The sequence below is a fragment of the Mugil cephalus genome, chromosome 3 (assembly GCF_022458985.1).
Source record: "Mugil cephalus isolate CIBA_MC_2020 chromosome 3, CIBA_Mcephalus_1.1, whole genome shotgun sequence".
NCBI lineage: Eukaryota > Metazoa > Chordata > Actinopteri > Mugiliformes > Mugilidae > Mugil > Mugil cephalus.
The window spans coordinates 21,777,394-21,797,000 of NC_061772.1; the positions used below are offsets into that span (position 1 = coordinate 21,777,394).

At 43.4% G+C, this 19,607-nt stretch overlaps 1 protein-coding gene across 2 annotated transcripts in view; it reads right to left on the reverse strand.

Annotated features, from left to right (window-relative positions):
* The window catches only part of itga11a (integrin, alpha 11a), a 60,778-nt gene that overhangs the window by 5,219 nt on the left and 35,952 nt on the right, over positions 1–19,607 (reverse strand). For both annotated transcript variants that reach the window (XM_047581598.1, XM_047581597.1), the window contains 15 exons: positions 19,446–19,590; positions 18,804–18,969; positions 18,260–18,330; positions 15,461–15,605; positions 14,195–14,343; positions 11,890–12,033; positions 8,247–8,450; positions 6,958–7,088; positions 6,631–6,797; positions 4,926–5,065; positions 4,028–4,138; positions 3,833–3,918; positions 3,504–3,714; positions 3,312–3,410; positions 44–120 (listed from right to left, as the gene is read on the reverse strand). In XM_047581598.1, coding sequence (XP_047437554.1) covers positions 44–120; positions 3,312–3,410; positions 3,504–3,714; positions 3,833–3,918; positions 4,028–4,138; positions 4,926–5,065; positions 6,631–6,797; positions 6,958–7,088; positions 8,247–8,450; positions 11,890–12,033; positions 14,195–14,343; positions 15,461–15,605; positions 18,260–18,330; positions 18,804–18,969; positions 19,446–19,590 — 2,046 coding nt within the window. The remainder of the gene's footprint in view (positions 1–43; positions 121–3,311; positions 3,411–3,503; positions 3,715–3,832; positions 3,919–4,027; positions 4,139–4,925; positions 5,066–6,630; positions 6,798–6,957; positions 7,089–8,246; positions 8,451–11,889; positions 12,034–14,194; positions 14,344–15,460; positions 15,606–18,259; positions 18,331–18,803; positions 18,970–19,445; positions 19,591–19,607) is intronic.

Here is a 19,607-nt window from a genome sequence, read left to right on the forward strand (position 1 = left end):
ATGCATATTTCAGGTTATTTGCGGTTTAAGCTGAGGTTTCCACCTGCTGGCTTCCAGGATGACCCTGAGGTGCTCCAGGAAGACGGTGCGACTGAATTCAAACTCCAGGCGAAAGGATACCTAGACAGGAAGAAAAACAAGAATTAATAACCCCACCCATTAATGTTTATCAGTGCATTATTTTATATTTATTACAAAAACACTTAAAGCACCGGTCAGAAATGCTGTATATATCCTCCCCAAGGCCCTGCATTATGCATTAAGTCTGCAATAACCTCCTGTAATTCGCCGGGGTTTGACCTCAGGCTGCTGGTTGCACAGTTGGTGCTGCTTTAAAGACATCCAGGGAATTTCCCCTACACACAAACATTCACCAAGGGGCCAAATATGAGCAGAGCAGTAGTAAATGAGATTAAAAAAAGGAAGAGGAAAGCAACGTAGGAATCCTAAGCAAAAACCGAGGGAGAACCCAAGTCTGGCGAGAAGAGGAGGTTTGATTGGCAGCAGGAACCGGATCAAGAGCGGAGGTCACTGTTTATAGTCGTCCGTGCCGTAATGAAATCCTGACGGGCGCTGCCTGACCCGAGAGGAATGCGTAACAAGGGTTACTGTAGCTTCCCTCTTTCGTATAGATGGACACGGCCCCGAGAGCCCGCGGATACGGCTCGAAAATGATGACCTCTTTGTCTATAATCACGTCCCAGTAGTGGAAAATGTTCTCTTTTGTTCTGAATGCAAGAAAAATATACCCTTAAATCTTTATTCCAGGCTTTCCAAGATAATGATGTTGTTTCAGGAGAACATTAGGTGAAACACACACACACACACACACACACACACACACACACACACACACACACACACACACACACACACACAGGGGAATGAACGGAGACACACACGCATGTAATCGGTATGGGTTTGGAAGCCGCGAGTGTCGGTGGCTGGAGCGCGTCGGTGTGCCAGCACAGCGGAGCATGGAAACTCAGACAACGCATGACGCTGCTCTTCCTCCTCCGGGTTGTATACAGCTTGTCTGCCTCCTCCAGCCACATTCATTGTCAGCTGTCAAACAACTGATTGCAGTGATTAGCCAGTCTCCTGTCTGCGCATGCACCCACAAAACACATTTGTCACAACCGATGAGCGCACAGAATGAGATCGCTAGACCTCGATTGGCTGCAGCGGTAGTAAAGTTTACGGCACGCGCTTGTTTTACATAGGTCAAAAGCAACCGGAAAAGTCAAAACAAGAGTGATAAGTGTCTTTTTTTTTCGAAAAAGTTCCTTCAGCTAAACTGTGGTTTGAGCTGGTTTGGCAGCCTGGTTTAACTCTTTTAAACACCACATTTTTTAAACGTTTTTTTTTTTGTACCAGAGCAGATCAGCCTTGCGGCTCTGGATGCTGTTCAGGCTGAACGAGGGCGCATGAATCACCCGGCGAGGGACCGGACCGTCTTGGTTCGGTCGTCGGGGGAATGCGGGCGGAGAAATGCGGCGATATTTTCGTTGCCCCGGAGATGATTATTGTTTGAGAAAATGACGTGGTCAGGACACGGCATGAACTCCCTCAGACACCGATGGAAAACCTACTAATGCGAAAGAAGACCGCGAGTGATGAGCGGTCGGTGCCGTCCCCCCCCATCACCGTTCGTTCAAACATCAGCCTCTTAAAAACAAAACGTAACGTCTCGCTGTGAAAGACGCTGCAAAGTGCAGTCTCGTAAAACACTGTTGACATTACAAGCCTGTGGAAAGGCTTGGAGGACTGGAGAGCTGGATGTGACAATGAGCACCAGATGAGAAAGAGACGCACATCCCAGTGTCTCCCACTCAGTCTCACCTGCTGCTTCAGGATAAAGAAGAGGGGAGGGGGAACGTTTTTTTTTTGTTGTGTTTGTCCTGTTGCTAAGATTGCTGAGAACGGTGAAATAACAACTAAAGGGGATTTTCTGGTACGTTTTTACGGCGCAGAGAAGAAGGAAAATATGTTCAAATTAGTGTTATGTTTCAAATTATATAAGAAAATACTTTTAAATAAACATTCAAAGTCACTTAGTGATGGCTCACATTTTTAATGGCCTCCATCCTAGAAACTCCACTGTACGGCTTCAGTTACACAAATGAGGTTTCCTTCCTTCTTTCTCACAGCGCGGAGGTTCATTTTTTGACACATAAAATACAACCACAAATAATCCGTGACTGAAGTTAATTTAACAGATGACAACAGGAAAGAAATTAAATTTGCTGAAGTAAACACACATAAATGCCAGTGATATTTAAAATCTCGCATTTACCGTCTGGCGCTCTGGAGCAAGTTTCCACTACTTTACTGGTCATGCACCTTATTAGTCTTAGTGCTTAACTCCCTAAATTTAGAGGCTGGCGAAACGCGAGTGTGCAACCTAAAGCATTCGTTCCCATTTTGTCCCTTTTGCACTTCCTGCTTGGATTGCGCAGCAACTTGAACTTAAAAACCTCCAGATTTAGGAGTGTGTCACTGGTCGGGGAAACTAGATAAATCTTTGCGAGGGGCCGTCCTTTACCCAGAGCATCTTTAAATAATGTTGAGTTACAGAAAAAACCTTGGAGGATACACAAGAAAGCGCTGCTTTGTCTTGATAAGAACTTTAAACTGACATAATGTTAAAATATGAGCATTTACATTACAGCCGCTCCCGTCTAACATTTGTTGCATTTATAAAGTTAATGCAGACGGACAGTTTAATGTCAACACTTGGACGTCAGACTAAAAAAAAAGAAGGGATTTCACAAACCAGAACTAAACCGGGCTCTTCTGCTTGGTTTGAGGTTCTTCCATTAATCAGTGCGGTCTGTCATGACCATCTAAAGGCAGCAGCGTGTGTTTTGGGCCCCTGCGGTTTATAATATGGCCGTGTTTTTTCAGGCACAATGCGAGCTTTAAGACGACTCAGACGTTTATCCAGGTTTTTATTTAAAGCAGGATGTCATCTTATTTGGCAATCGACGTATAAAAACTGCATAATGAATCCTCAAACCACCAGCTTTCATGTCTGCTTTTCGCTCCGGTGGATAGATGTCATCTAATATATTCAGCAGTTTTGAAGATGCAACGCATAAATGACCAAATGCGAGTCAAAACTCAGGAAATGAACGCAGATATGCAAAAAAAACCCGACTTTTTATGTGTTATCACATAAAAACAGCCCCGCATCCTTCGTTTAATTGAGCTGAGGAGAGTTCATTTTTGAGGATCATTAAAGTTACAACGCCAAGTCAACTTTAAGGCATGTTAAGGCTTTTAAAGGGTCAGGAGTGAGCTTGTCTCACCTGTGATTTGGCCCTCATGAACGGCGCACTGACATTGCAGATCTTCTCGCTCCTCAGTTTGTCCTCCGTGTAACACTCAATTTTGATGTCAGAGTTGTCCTGATTACAAAAAAATAATAACAGCAGAATTCAGGAGCATGGTCCTAAATGCATCACCTTGTCCAAGTTTTTTGAGACTTTATGCTGACTTACCTTGACTATGAGGCTGGAGAAGCGCAGGTTGGGCGTGTACGTGATGTTGAGCCGAGCGTCGTAGGCGTTCTCCCCTTTGTTCTCCAGCCGGACGTCCACCACCATCCTCCTCCTGTGGCCCTCGAGCACCCGCAGAGACCCCTCGGCCCCTCCTTCGCTCTGGTGGCGACAGAAGGCGCCGCGAGCCTGAACGGGGTGAGCGCAGAACTGCCTGGGAGGCAGCGGAGAAGGGAGACACAGCTGGGTTTGCTTGCCGCCGTGGAAATGCAGGTAAACGTGCGATTGTTTGCGTTTGTGTGTCACGGCGCGTTACGTGATGAATGGCCTACCTTGGAGTCATCAGGTCGGTCATGCTCTGCAGCGCCAGGTCGGGCATGCAGCGGTCGTCTTCGTCACAGCCGTTCCAGAACGGCAGCTTAAAAAAAAAGAGCTTTTTATTTAAGTGGAAGCAACTGCTACAATCAGATAGTCATTTAAAGATTTAAGTGCTTTTCATTGACTTAAAGAGAAGATGAGTCTCTCACCTCTGTCCTCACAACGGTAGGCCAGCTGTCGTCTAGAACTGGTCCTTGCTCCGGGTCTTGTAGCCCCACTTGCGCAGCAAACACTATAGGCCTCGCGTAGTCTGTTGTCTCCTAATACATAATACACATTACATCCAGGGATTAGCATGTGGATTTATTCTGCCATGGATCTTTGTCTAGGGCATGTTCATTTTTTTTATACAAATGTGCAAGAAATGTACAGTGTGTGTGTTAACTCTCTGTTAAAACTTAATAGCAGATGCAGAAGAATACTATAACACCGGAAATCCAAAAACCCTTTAGTCTAGTGATCTGACACAATTCATACAATTCGAGAAAATAAAATATACTCTCGGGGTTTCTACAGAAAATTCTTTTCCGTCTGGGATCTGATGTTTAAACACTTGTGTAAACTTAAAACTATACACACTTAATGACCACTTGGACCACCACCATCTTGCACTTGTACTTGACACTGTGAGTGAATCCATCTGAGCCGTGTCTTAGTTAGTGCACAGCTCCAGTGCTGGCAAGCCTGTGTATATGCTCTCTTTGTTATATGTGTGAATGCATGTGTATACACACAATATGAGCATCATGATCCTCATGTTTGTTTAACTATGTGCTATGTTCAATAAATAAAACTGTTTATTAGCAGTGATTCTGTCAGACCTGAACTGAAATGATCTGATGGGAGGAAATGATCCAGCATGATCCGACATTTTCCACAGAATCCCATTTGCTAATAAGAGAACATTTTCACCCAGATCCCAAATAAACAAGTAAAACTATGGGATTAATCAGCCTCGGAATAAATGACTGATTGACCGGTGAAGTAGACCATCTAATTGCGAGACTCCAACGTGGTTTTGATGTTTCGTGTGACGTGGGGCCTCACCATGACGTGGAAGTAGAAGTGTTCGCAGGCCTCTTCCCCGGGAAGGAGGGTCAGGTTTTGAGGCTGCAGCTTAGCCGGGTTGTCCATTATGGCCCGAGGATTAAAACGTCGCTCCACAATGGAGACGTTATACTTGATCACTAGAGGGTTGCATAAAAAAAATAAAAAAAGTGTTGGCATCATACCTCCGTGCAAACAATGAGTTAAAAGATGGATGGATGGGCTTCTGTTCTTAGTTTAGCGCAGACTAATCGACAAACACTCTATGGTAAATGACATCACACAACATATGATGAATGTGTGACCAACATGTAGAGGAATCCAAACCCTCTGGCTTCAGGGACTGAGTCATTTCCAAAACCACATTGTTTTAGAGGCTTTTCCGTTTATATCCGGCGTGCATTTTCATGGCATGAGGAAAAATCTACTAACTTATGCATGTGTTGTGTTTGAGGCGAACTGAAGAATTATAGAGAGCCGGAGAAGTCTTAAGTGTGTTTGTCAAACCGATTTGGCTCTATATTGGAAAATTGTCTCTATATGTCACCACATCTCGATTATCACTGGCAAACAGAAAAAGTATTATTTTGCTTTTGATGACAGCTGCGACCCTTAAAATGCCTTAAATTCTTGTAAAAGTCAACTAAAACCAAGCGGCATGCAAATACTCTAAATACATATTTGCATAACTAAGGTTTACTTATCTGGGCTTTAAAAAAAATAAAAAAATAAATTGCATATTACGAAACAGACCACAGCAATCTCGCAAACACCAGGACATCTGCCTTGCGTTACAAGCCAGACACGACAATGAGAGCAAATCAAATAAACATGTTCCACTGTATGCAACCATGGAGGACAAGATAACTCCTCCTGTTTTTCCTCCGCTCTGTTTTGGCACATCTGATACATTTGATAAAGATGTCAGCAGGTCGTGAGGTTAACTCAGAACACGCTCCCCCCGCAACCCCGCTTCCTCCCTCCCGTGAAACCGGACCCTGCCATGATAGCCCCTAAAACAAATTGAGAGCACTTAGATCCAGGTGGTGACTTGAGCTGAGCGTTCTCACACTAAAAAGGAACGTCCGATGGCACCAGAATCGTTGAGCTATACCGCTTTTGAACGCAGCCGCGTTGGCGGAGAAACTGCGGTGAGATCAGAACCTATTCCTGCTATTAAACGTTTTCGCTTTGGGGCCGCTCTGAAGGAGGCGTCACGGTTTTTACAAGCAGCCGTACGCTGAAAGGTCTGTTTGTGCCAGGACGTGAAGGATATAAATTCGGAAGGATGAAACCAAGTCACATTTGATCCCCCTCTGCACCAGACGCCAAACAGCTGAACCGTATTGCAACTACGGATTAAAAATAATAAATAAATCCCTAAGCAATCAGCAAAAGTGGTCGGTTAAAGGTCTGAGAATATCCAGATGGTTTACAGGACAGCTGCATGTGTAGGGCTCCCTTTCCTCTCACATTTGTTCCACATTAAAATCAATCGGCACATATATTTTTCTTTTCTTAACGCTTGTTTTTAACATGTAGATTGGGATCGGTTGGGCAATTAGTAAAACGCCGGGGTTTACAAATAGATGACTTACGGTTTTATTCACTTTGCGACGATGACAGCTTTGGACAAAGACACAAGGAGAAACTCGGAAACTTGACTGAGATTCTTGACAGCAGTGGATTATTTTTCCTGGCTTACCAATTTCCTGTGTGGGAGGAATGGCTGTCCTGGCAGTGATGTTGAAACATACAATGGCTGACATACAGGTCACGTCTTTGCCACCTCTCTGACAGTCTTTCACAAAGATGTTGATCTTGCTGGGCTCAAACCTGACAGTGGTATATATCCTGACGACGCTCTGTGACCTGCGGGAGCACAAAGGTGTGACAGATGAAGTGAACCCATGAGCTTTGAAGCTGAGGAGTATTTCTGAAAATACACGCAGCAAAAATGATGTCTCGCTTTAAGTCAATTTGTTGAAACAGCTACAGTAACGCGATAATAAATATTAGCTGAAATGCTAACCAAAGCAGAACGGCTGCACCAAGGGAGCCCACCGCCAGGTCCACTAAGCCATCGTCATTCATGTCCATGGTGCCGTGGATGCTGCGGCCAAAGTACTGCAGGCCAGGAGCCAGATCTGCCGCTGCTATTCTCTGGGAAACAGACGGGATAGGGAATCTGAGTACACAAGCATCGTAAGGACGACAAGCACAGCTTAAAATGACAGCACTCATATGTGCACTTCCACTATGTATTTAAACATGAGAGAAATACAGAGTGTACATTTCTCTGAAGTACATCACTGTCTCTGGTTGTTTCCCACAGATACATGCATTATTGCTGCGTGGTCTGTCTCAGATTAGTTCATTTTGAACATTCTTGCCATTTTTAATTTTTTCACAGTCACACACAGACTTTTATTGTCCACCTGGAGGAGCTGTGCTCAACGTATTGCCATCGTCTCAACAGATCACCAGGTCCCCACTTCCACCTGCACCTTATTTTCCTTTTAATCCCTCTGTGAACTTTAGTACTGTAGTAGAATCTTTAACTCTACAGTCCAACCTTGTATTGTCTCATGATGTTGTTTGACCTTTCTAGATTGGACGGCTTTACTGACCACCTGCACCTGTAAATATGGAGCTGCTGGAAGAGAGAAATAACATTTATATATATATATATACTTATACTCTAATCATACTTAGATACATTTTAATTAGTTGCTGCTGGCAACGCAGTTAATCAAAGTGCAAGGACCACAAATTGCAGTTCCTCTAATGTCCACTGGGGGCGCACAGAAAAGTGAGTCAATCCCAACGGAGCAGGGAAAGAGCTTTTTGGCTCAAGGGTCACACTGGATTTTAAATTTTGACAAACAGGCCAAGCCAAGCCAGTAGCAGATGTGAGCAGAGACAAAAAGTCGTTAGTGTTTGGAGTGCGCCACGCAATGAAATGAAAATGAATATTGCAGGATAGATGCCGTTACGACAATTTGATAAATGTTTGGTAATCCAGGTGAAGACGGGCTGTAGTTTGCTCACCACTATCACAGAGTCTCACTCTATGGCTTAGGGTTGATTTAAACCTCCTTCACCATTACTGAATTAGCCCGGAGTTGGGACGGTTAGTCAGGCAATGCTAAGGTCATGAGAAATAACTCATCCATTCATATGAAACTTATGGATGTAGAATGCCATCGTTCTGTGTGTGCTTAAATCAAATGACAAACATAAAGTATGCTTTGGAAAATAAACACTAAGTGTGGAAACTGTATAATAAGCAAGTAAAAAGTGTTTTTTAATTGGCCCTACCTGTTTATATTTGCGTAGTATTCTGTTGTGCTGGCTGAAGAAAACATAAATGGCTCCTTTGTGGTCATCCTCCAGCGGGGCTCCCACCACCAAGTCATTGAAGCCGTCTCCGTTCAGATCAGGGACGGGAGCTAGGGATGAGCCAAAGCGAGCGTTCTGGCCACCATTGTGGATTTCCAACGATCCTTCGAGAATGAAACGATTCTGAGGGATGATGGGGAAAATAAATATATACATTGGTTGTGTATGTTAAACGAAGCATCACAGTCTAAATGTATCCGAAGGCAAATCACCCTCTGAGGAAAGGTTTAGCTTGTTTTTGGCACCGAGCATTTGTGAGTATACACTTTGATGCTGAGGTTGATAAACAGACATTAGGGAGGATTGCAGGGGCGGATATCTGGCGACTCATTTACAAAATATGAGGAGCAACAAACAGGGTCAGCAAACAAAAACACTGTTAAGACACAACACAAGATGAAAAAAAAAAAAACTTTCATGCATTTCTCTTTTCCTCTCAAACATCTGTTAATGTGCAGTAATAACAGTTGAAGTAAATGCTTCATCTTGAGAACTAGTTATCGTTGTACTGATATTATAACTCAACTAGACACACACTGGAAAGCACCGAGTAGTAATCTCTGGGTCTGAGCGATGATGAAGCCCTTGTGAAGTGCAAAAAACTGCAGTTCAGTGAGTGTCCACTTGAGGCTGTCTCCAAGAGGGAGCAAATCTCCAGAGACCCGAAAGTTAAAAAGCCCAACTTCACATCAGTATTAGACATGTTTACAGCCTGGTACAAAAAATGGGTGTGGTCTCAATAGTTTATTTCACTGTTCATGACAACTGTACGTGAGGTGAAATTTTTTCTACGTCATTTGTTTATTTTTTATTAAGGTTTAAAATTCTGCATAATTAAGTTCCCGCTTTGAGTGACTGATGGTAGCCTGAGCTAACAGGTAGCGGAAAGTTGGGTGGGCTGGTTTCAACGTCCGACACAACCCCCACGTCCACATTTAGAATATCCAAGAGTGGGCGGAGTCAAGCTCATCCAACAAGGCGACTGCCGGCTCCGCCCACTTTAGGCTTCATGTTTAAGGTTCTGAATTCAATGGGTGACGACTGAATCCATAGCATATACAGTCAATGGAAACCGCGTCATAACAGCCTCTAAATCTGTTCTTTCAATATCCAAATATCCACGATTCACTCTAGAGCATTTCGGTAATAAACCTCCACCTTTGATTGAGCCTCTCAAATAGAGTTCATACTGGGCTGAGGCTTGTTTTTGTTTGGTTTCAATAGACTCTGTTGTAGAGCTATTTCTAATATTTGTGTCTGCTATCTCGACTGAATGTTTGTATACACGTTACTGTGCATGTGCGTGTTGAGCCTTATCTGGGGCACGGAAATGTTCCCTTCAAGGGTTTAAGAAATCCTTATCGCCCCGTGCACAGGACCAGAGGACATAGAGAAAGCATTTATAACACATGTCGCTCATAGTGTGAATGTATGCGGACATGCTAGCTGGGCAGCACAAAAGTCTCATTGGAAAGACGAGCCTTTCAAAATATCACATTTATTTATGTTTGTTAGTTAAAGAAAGAGCTACTCTAGTTTGCGCCCTATTTATCTGCGCCTCCTGGCGCAGCGAGGCGTTCCAGTAAAAGGACCTATCTGTTCGTTAAACGATCCAACCATCCATTTATTTTGACATCTCACAATAAGATCAACTGCTTACTGCCCTCCAGCTGGGTTAGCCGACTCAATTATCTCAAAAACATCTTCAGACATCTAATCTGTGGTTTACACAGAGCAACAAATAAGTTTTTTTTTTGTTTTATGTTGCCTCATGTCAAATGGAAGTTAAAGTTTAGATCAACTTCTGTGTTCTCCACATAATCCTTTAAATCCTTCCTGTTTGAACCTGTTTATCTTAAACATCTGGCAACAAAAAAGTGAGGAATTTTACCATTTTAGGGCTGAAGAATGCCATATAGGTTTAGTATATTTATCTGAAGTTCTATTCTTAGCGAGCGTTAAGGCCGATGGAAGATATCCACGTCTTTGAAAGCAACACCTCAACTGGAAAAAATCTTTTTGGGGAGCAAACTGCTTCAGTCCATCAGAAGTCGTGCATATCGTTGCTCCACTTGGCATCCCGGTTTATTATATAATTTAAGGCTGGCAGACGAAACGTGAGATCACTTGTTATTTCAGTTGAACAAATGGGAACGGAGTTGATTTAGGAAGGTAGCGTTTTTACGTCTCGACTACCTGACGCGTGCACATGTGACAAAGAGGGAGATTGATGGAGGAGCGGTTAAAATAATATATTCAGCGTAAAATTCGGAACATATGGTTTGTGAGATCACAACCAGTCTGCCTTGACTGGGGGAGCAGCAACTTCTCGATGCGTTAGACCGTGAGTGGAATTTTATTTTCGAGCCGCCAGACTTGAGGCAACTTTGTTTGGCTTTTGACTGGGTTAATATCCCTCAAGTTAAGGTCAGGGCCCTCAGTGCTGCACTTATCCTGTACTTAAGATCATCGTCATCATTTGTTCCGGCTGCGTCCCACATACATTTCTCGTAAAAGACGTCGTCCTTCCTGAGTAATAAACGAGATGGAATCAAAATCTAGATACACCATTCAAATTTCTGCCCACGGTGGAATATCAAATCTATCGTAAAAAAAACATAACAGTATCGACAACCTTGAAACGCTTATTGGAACAACTTGGTGTGTTGCTACCTCAGAAGTGCTGGAACAAACACAGACTAATGACAATACAATAGGCGTCTTCCTGTTTTCAGAAGCAGAGCACATCCAGTTCTGCCTTAAAAGACATAAATTAACGTTGGTTTAGTTTCAAATCGGCATTAAAAAGTAATTAGAAAAAAAACATCGAGATCCCCGACCACCCCAGATTTTGTTTTCACGCCGCAAACTATAGTTTTATCAACAAAACTCAACTCGACACCGTAGAGGCCTAAGTAGTTTTCCTGAAAAGCATTCAGAGCAGCATCTCCAGGAGCACCTGAACCCACCACATCAGCGTTATTAATCGCCTAGAACATGTGGTATTTCTGCCTTAATCGTGACAGACACCTCTAATGGGTCACTTCAGTTTTGTTTTTAAGCTGCCACCTTTGATGTGATGCGGTTTGGGCCGCGCGAGACATTCAAATCCCTCTTCTGTGCCTGCTCGGTGGATTCAAAACAGCCATTTATTATTCCAAAATGAGCAAGACAGACCTGGAACATCGGCAAACGGCCTTTCTATTAAGGAAAGTTCTCGCCTCCAAAAGCTTTGCTGGAAATGGGTTTGGAGAGGGCAGAATACTTTCCTCTTGAGTTCATTGTACACATCCAATAAAGTCTGCACACTGGCATGGCAGCGTTCTCTCATTTGATCTGCGCATTTAATCTGGATCTGGTCATGTGTCAGATGTCTGCCTGCAGCATGTGGCGCTGGAATTCTGCAGAGTCTGGTTCGGTGAGGCGTGTTAGAAATCACTGGGAACGTCTGGAGTTTGAACAGGTGTTAACCCGTTTCCATGTATTGCTTGGCCCACAGCTGATTAAAAGCGGTGTGTCGCCGGCCTCTGTGTGTGCGTTCAACTCTGGGGTCCACACCTACCAGCTCGGTTACTCTGTAGATGTAGACCTTTCCTTTCTCCAAGCCTCCGCTGAAGAACATCGGCGCCGCCACCAGAAGGTTGTCCGTTATCCCGTCTCCGTCGATATCCACGGGCGCTATCTCGCTGCCGTAGTAGGAGCCGATCTGACAGAAATAAATCCACGAAAAAAAAAAAGATATTTATCGACGTAGTAGTGTCTGTGCTAAAAATAATTTCGAGATGCTTCTTTTGTTGCGTGCTGAACCACATGTCGGATGATTTGCTGCTCAACTCGAGCGTCTTTTAAGTTTTAGTATCATGAGCAAATGTTGGCCTGCGCTGAGTAACAGTAAGTGGTCGGAGTCCTCGTGCTTTTGTGGATGCTCAGACCGTGAGAGCTTTACACACAGAGCCCGGATCAGTCGCTGGAATGGATAAAACACAACTATCGGCTTTCAGATTAGAAACATCTGCCCTTAAAGAAAAAAAAAAAATACAGTTGTGAGATCAAGAAACTTTTCTGCAGGAAAACATCTGCTGTCCTGGATGTGCCGATGCTGACAATGGTACAATGCAGGATCACTTTAGGACCGGGGCCTGTGAACAGTTGCCAGTCATGAGTGTAGTGGTCATTAACACACAGAGCCACTTCCCCTCGAAACGATGGCTGTTTTTAAACTTAATGGGCCTCAGACGGAGGGATTTAATCCCAGCAGATGATTTGCTGTAAACTCAAAATCTTAAAGCTGACATTTTGTAACAACAGCAGTAATAATTTATCGGATATGAAATCGCACAAAAGCATTAACCCTAATAGAGATCGCAGCCTTTCACACACGGGGACATCATCTTCCGCAGCATCAGCGCAGTTTGTTATGCGAATGTCGTTTGGACTGCTGCAGTGGAACACAACCATTTTCATTAAGCTCAAATTTCAAAATGAAAATCCCTTTGGCCGGCGGCCTTTTCCGCTGAAATATACAACACGTCGTGATTACTTCTCCAGGTGTTTTGTCGAACTTTATTCGTTCGTGATTGAGAATTATTCTAATGCTTTCCAAACACACACTGTGATCCTGGTTTATCCGCATTATGTAGAGCGTGAAGAGATTCCCCTCGAGGATAGTCTTACTTCTTTTCCTAAAAGCCTGCTATAAATGGACAAAATGTCACTAAAGCACATGGCCCCTTTTAGAATAAAAATCTGCCCAGAAAAGAAGTTGTTTATTGAAAATGTATAGTCATATTCACACAGGACTAGTTTTACCTGGGGATCATGCCGGGTTGTAAGGTAAAAACTACACCACAAATTACCCCCCCATATTCCTCATAACACAGACGTCGTGTGATAATACTAAACTGTGTGATTTCAAGACTTTTGTTTGATTCACAGCGTTTCTTCTGTCTCTTGTCTCTTAAGAATTATGAGTTTGGAGCAAAGTTGAGATGTTGCTGACCCATTCACCCATTGAGATGGATGAAATAATCAAATCAAGCTATTAATGTGTTCATGTGTTCAAAGATGGGACTGATTTTAATTCTTCCAGCTCGTTCGTGATTTCTTCCCAGGGATAAAAAAAATATATATTTTTTTTTATTATCCATTAGAACTTGCAAAGTAACTAAAGCTGTCAAGAAGTGTAAAATGTCCTCTGACACGCAGAGGGCTAAAATGGAAAGTAGCAGAGACATAACTATGGGTAGTAAAACGCAGAGTTTGTTTATCTCGTGCGAATGCGCAACATAAAACAGAGATGGAGGGAGGTCATTTCTGAATCGCATGATGTCCTCAGGTAAAAGTACTTACTTAGTTAGACAAAGGATGTAGCTCCTTATTTCCTCCTCTACCGGCTCTTTTTATAGCAAACAAATACAGTTCCGTTCTCAATATTTGGGCGAGCGTCTTAATTTAATACAGCTGCTTTTCCCGTTTCTAAATGTTAGCTGACTGATCAGTTTGAAGCCACCGTGAACAAACATAATTTGATATGTTCGCACTTTGTTGCCCACTCGAGAGACGGCTTCAAAAATTAAACTGTGGCAATCACCAGTGTTGCTGAAGAGATGAAAAGACTTTCTACCGCACACTGGTCTCAGAAATATAACACATTTAACGAACCAGTGAGACATCAACGAATAATTACATGAAAATCCACACAGCGGAGCTTTAAAGACTAATAATTAACTCAGTGGAAGTGCACGATATTTTATGACATTCCTTGTTGCACTGTGCTGTACTTCTAAAAGCAGACATGAGGCCTGTATCAGAGCGCAGCTGCCGTGGAGCTGATAAATTCTTTACTGAGGAGCTGGAGGCTACGGTACCTGCTGGCCTTTGAGGGAGTGCAGGATGGTGAGATTGCCCGAGTTCTTCAGAGTGAAGATGATGACTTTGCCCGTGTGGTTAAACCGTGGAGCTCCCGCTACGAGCAGGCGACCGTTTCTGGCCGACACCACGGACGTCACGGTGTAGCCTGGTGACACGAAACACACACATTATTAATGCCTCTATTAAAGGGCAACAAGAAGCACGTAGATTTACAGATGTCTGTTTCCCAGTCTCACCAGTAGCATGTTTAGCATGTGCACTACAGGACGAAGCTTTGGAAGCAACAAGTTTCTTTTCACAGTGCATTTGTTTTGCATATTTTGGGACGTATTCACTGCGTGATTAGACTTTGCTTTTATTGATATGCACCATTTTCCTCAGTTTAAGATAAGATAAGATAAGATAAGATAAGATAAGATAAGATAAGATAAGATAAGATAAGATAAGATAAGATAAGATAAGATAAGATACGTTAGTCTTTATATAATAATCATGTCTATTTTGTTGCAAAGAATACTGTACCAACAAAACTACAATCCTTTAATGTACAAATCTGATCTAGCTTCCAGACGTTTGGCCTGTAGTGTAGGTTATTATCACACGCTGTCCTGCTCTACACTTCGCTTCGATGTTTCTGCGTGTGAAAATGCATGGACCTTCAGGCTTAGTTTTATGGCAGCGATTTGCATGACTCAAGGAAAAATTGTAAAACGTTGTAATGTGAGGAGTCAACACTCAGTAAGCTGCATTCAGCTATTTGATGTTCTGGTTTCTCAGGTTTCTCAGATTTCTTCTTCTATTTCCTTTACTATTAATTTTCCAATTTTTAAAAAAATCCACTTTCTCCTCCCTTTATGTTTTTCCACCTTCATCTCTCATCTTCAAACTTTTTTTTTCCCCTAGCTTTAACTTTCTCCCTGTCTGTCCAAAATGATACTTCTGCACCTCATGCTGCTGCTGAGAACGGCTCTCACTGGCAGCTCGGCGGATAAGCTCAGACACAAACCGCTGATGGTAAAAGCAGAGGTCTGTGGTGGGGTGACACGGGGTTGGATATTATGGGGGAAGGCCTCGAGCAGTGGGCACACTTCAGTGATGGGATGAGGCTAGGGGAACTGGTGCTAAACCGCAGGTCTTCTGCCAGCACAGCCATACATCTCACCACCAAAAAGAGGATGTAAACTGAACCTACGAGAGCATAAGGCTTGAAAACATTTCACTGTCCATACGTTGCTTCTTTACGTCATTGGGATGCTACTCACCCAAGTAGGCACCGTGGTTTTTCAGCTCCTCAGGGAACTCCTGAGTGTAGGACGACTTGGGAGGGACCACCTTCCCCTGCCGCGTTTCCTTCAGCACCGCTCCGTTCCAGTCGTAAGCCCCGACAGCACCCACCAGAATCCCATCCTGTGGGTGACACGCATTTATAGAGTGGCGTCTGCGTTTCAGAGTCAAAGAGAACGATACGATCCTTGTATTGACTGCGCCGCGCAGCCACACAGCGCGGTAATTGCCGTACATAATGATGATGCAGTCATGGAACATAATACCCTCTAACCACCGTTTTGGAGCGTGGCCTGTGCGTTTGGCTCACCTTAGCCTCAGTCAGATTAATGATGGCGTGTCTCCACTTGTGGTGAAATGCAATCTTGGTAACAGTGACACACACAAACTCTGAGGGGGGTTCTCACAAAAACGTTTGCATTACTTTATAAGGGTATCTTTCTCTCTCTCCAGCAGACCATTAGACTGCATTCATGCAGAGGCAAGAACATTTTATTTGGTCCCCTCATGGGCCAACCTTTATGATGATAATGAGAGGCTTTTAAAAACCTTGATACTTGTGGGGACAACTTTTAACTGAAACCCGTACATTTACTCAACCAGTTTTCTTTTTAAAGCAACTATTGTTATTGGTATTTACTGGTATTTACTTCATGTTGCTACACAAAAGATCACAGACTCTTCTGGTTCAGAAGGAAAAAGCTAATCACTCTCCTGGATCACTCACTGGTTCAGAAGTAGAATCTGACAGATGCATATCAGAAGAAGAAGTTTAAGAGCTCTAATCTAAGGACAAACTTGTCTTTTAAAATGAAATTATATAAAACAAAACATTTGACTTTGACTCTTTCTTTACATTTGAGAAACAACATCTTCAATCCATATTTACAGCACATATAAAACAACGTCTTTATCCTGGGTCCAGCTCATAATTAGTCACAACAAGTCTTCCGCTCAAACTGACAAATCATCTGTTACTACTAAGTTTAAATCGAAGCAATAAGTGCGACATTTGTAGATAATAATAACAAACCGCAACAATCATGCCTACCTTGAAGACTATTATCAAACTGCTAAACACAGATCTGTGTGTTCTTAATTCCACAAAGGAAACAAACCAGCAAGTGCAATTAGCTGCAGACACGAGAAAGGATAGAGGAGAGATTTTCTGTATTCCATGGTTTGTATCACTGACACTGTAATTGCAGGGTTCTTCTGCTTAATGAACCCGGGGTTTTTTTTTTCTTGCCATACACAATATGCCGACAACACACTTTCCAGCGTTCGAGCATGTGCTGGAAGGGTTGCGACTACTTTCCGAAAGATGGAACTGAGTGCTTACCACGCTCGCACTACGTCACTCTAACAGCAGCGTTATGCCCTTGTGGTTATCTGTTTTGGTCAGAATGGTCTCCATGGCAAATGAACGAAGCCCCAAAACAGTTCAACCTCATAAGTCAGAGACCTACTTCTGCTGTGCTTGGTTGGATTATATACGGCAGCGTACAGGGGAAATATGCCCTTTATGTCATACTGAGAAAATATACTTGGTGAATGGTGATAAATTCTAACATCCATTTATGAGCCCGGCTACAAATTCACCAATGTATCATGGGGCTAACACAAAAAGACGAACAACCAGTTATACAATTACGCACATATACTTAGATACAGCCAATTTGAATCAATTGACGTAGAATGCGTGTCTTTGGAGTGTGAGAGGAAGCCAGACAAACACATACAGGCACAGGAAGACCATGCAAAAGTTCAAACACAGGACCTTCATGCCACTGTGCCACACTTATCTAAAAATCTGCTTCGCAAAACGCAATAAGCTGCACCATTTCCTAACTTATGAGGAACCTTGAAAGCATTTTTTTCTTGTTGTTGTTTTTTAGTGTCAGTAAACAAACACAGAGGAATGTCTGCGACCGTATGCAGAAGCATGTGAAGTCTGAAAAATATTTGACATAATCAGCCCTCAGATTTAGCACTTGTCACATTCAGCAAAGCCATCTGGGCCTTGGGGAGTGTTTTTCTCCTTTAAAGCCCCGACATTCTTTCCAGTAAGTTATCCTACCCTCAAAACTCAGGTTGGTGCTGTCAAGCATCTCTGGAATCTGGCCTTGCGGACAAATTTTCCAGCCATTCCTGCCACCCAGCTGCAAACGCTGCTATGTATTTAATCTTCATCATAAAGTGGATATATTTATTTCTCCCTCGACGAATCACGCTGTGTAGGGGAACTGGAAAATCAAAGCGGTTGCATCAGCAAATGCCTCTAAAGAGCCAGAGAGAGGAATGAAAATCAGCGAAATGGTATGCACAGCAGTCACCAGAGCAGAGGAGATGGGGCTTATCTTCCGCTTCCAGCTGTTTCATCATGAAAGCTAGCACACCTGCAACTATTTGCTCTCAGATGCAATCAAAAACCTCGAGGAATGAAGAAGAAAAACAAGCCATTCTGAGGTGGAACTGTCTCAATCTCATCTCAGCTTCTTTCTAATATGCTTCCCTGGGGAACAAGTGGTGTCTTATTTCCCATCACTGCGGGGCTGAAGTGGAAAAAAAGGCCTGTTGCCCTTGTCAGGGGCTCCTAAATCAGGATGACCTAAGCCTTCGGGGCCACACAGCAGGAACCTCGGGGATCACAGGGGAGTGATAAATGGCAGGTTGCAGGGAGGAGTTATTGATGGACCAGAAATTGAGACAATGTGTGTTGTCCTACATGTTGACAGATGGTATGAGACGAACGTGGTAGCGGGAGTCACACTGACCTCAACGTTGTGCGCGGAAAATCCAGCCTGAGACATCTGGAGGCCAAACGCTGTTCCATTCTTACTGGTCCCTGGGTAAACAGGTCAGTCATTTAGAGTTTCGAAGAATTGCAGCAGCAAAAAAAAAAAACCTGAACGTCCATTCATGGTCAATGAAAAAAACGAATTGCACTGGAGCTTCAATGTGACCATTTAAGGGTTGTTTCATATTTGGACAAGGACAAATGATTTTCGTTTAATGAGCCTTGCTAATAAACATTTAGCCAACAAATGTCAGTAAATGGCAAACACAATGAGCAATGTGACATTTTGGAAGTGTCCAATAAGAATAAAGACATGCAGTAACTTTTAGAAGCATAGAGCAGCATGCTTTAGTATTTGTTCTTGATCAATAACTCAATAGTTTAAATCTTTCTGACAACAAAAAGAAAGTTTATGTCTATCCACAAATGTACTCTTCAGTGCATCTCTTTTACAGCTTATTGAGGCTTCTCAGATTTTCTTCCATACGTTCCTGAGCTGCAAAATGAATCTTTCACACAACCTTCTAAACTGAAGATGCGTTCTCCGAGTGCATCCACGATATCCTTCAGCGCCGACTCATCTGTCACATTAAAGAAGTGTTTGTCATCCGGGTCGCTGGCAATGTACTTGATTTCATTGAGGAAGGCCTCGGGATTGATTCCTCTCCGGTTGTAGTAGCCAAGCACCTGTGAAGATGGGATTAAACGATCCGTCACCGTGCGCATTAAGCACTTGAATGTCAACCAGTCTATTTGATTTGGCCATTAAGAGCTTAGCAGTGGCTAATTTTTGGGGAGGGTTCAGAGGATTTTGGTTTTCTACACCCCGCCAGCGCTGTCACCAATTCCAGTTGGATTTCAAAGAAAAGACTTTTGGCTCAGACGCGCGTTTCCCGATCAGTCACTGGAAGCAACCAAGTGTGACATTGGCTGTAGCAGCAGTGGCACAAACCAAAGAGTGATGTGGTCTGGAGGAGATCATTTGCACCTTTAACTGCACTTCCACTAAGTGTATGCTTGGAGCCGTCAGATGGGTCCATTCGGACTCTGGAGAGACCTGTGTTACCCCATGAAGTCACCTCATTAACGTTTATGGTGTTTCAGTGGAGCGCAGGAGATGCATAAGCCATCACGAAACCAAGGAAACCAAACAGGAGACTCACAGCAATAGCGTAACGGGTGATGCCGTCCTTCTCGCTGTCCTCGATGACTTGCTGGAGGTCGGCGCTGTCGTGTGACTCTCCGTCAGTTATCACTATCATCACCTTCTTGGCACCACGCCGACCTCCTTGTTTGAAAGCCTGTGAGCTGTGAGAACAGTTTGA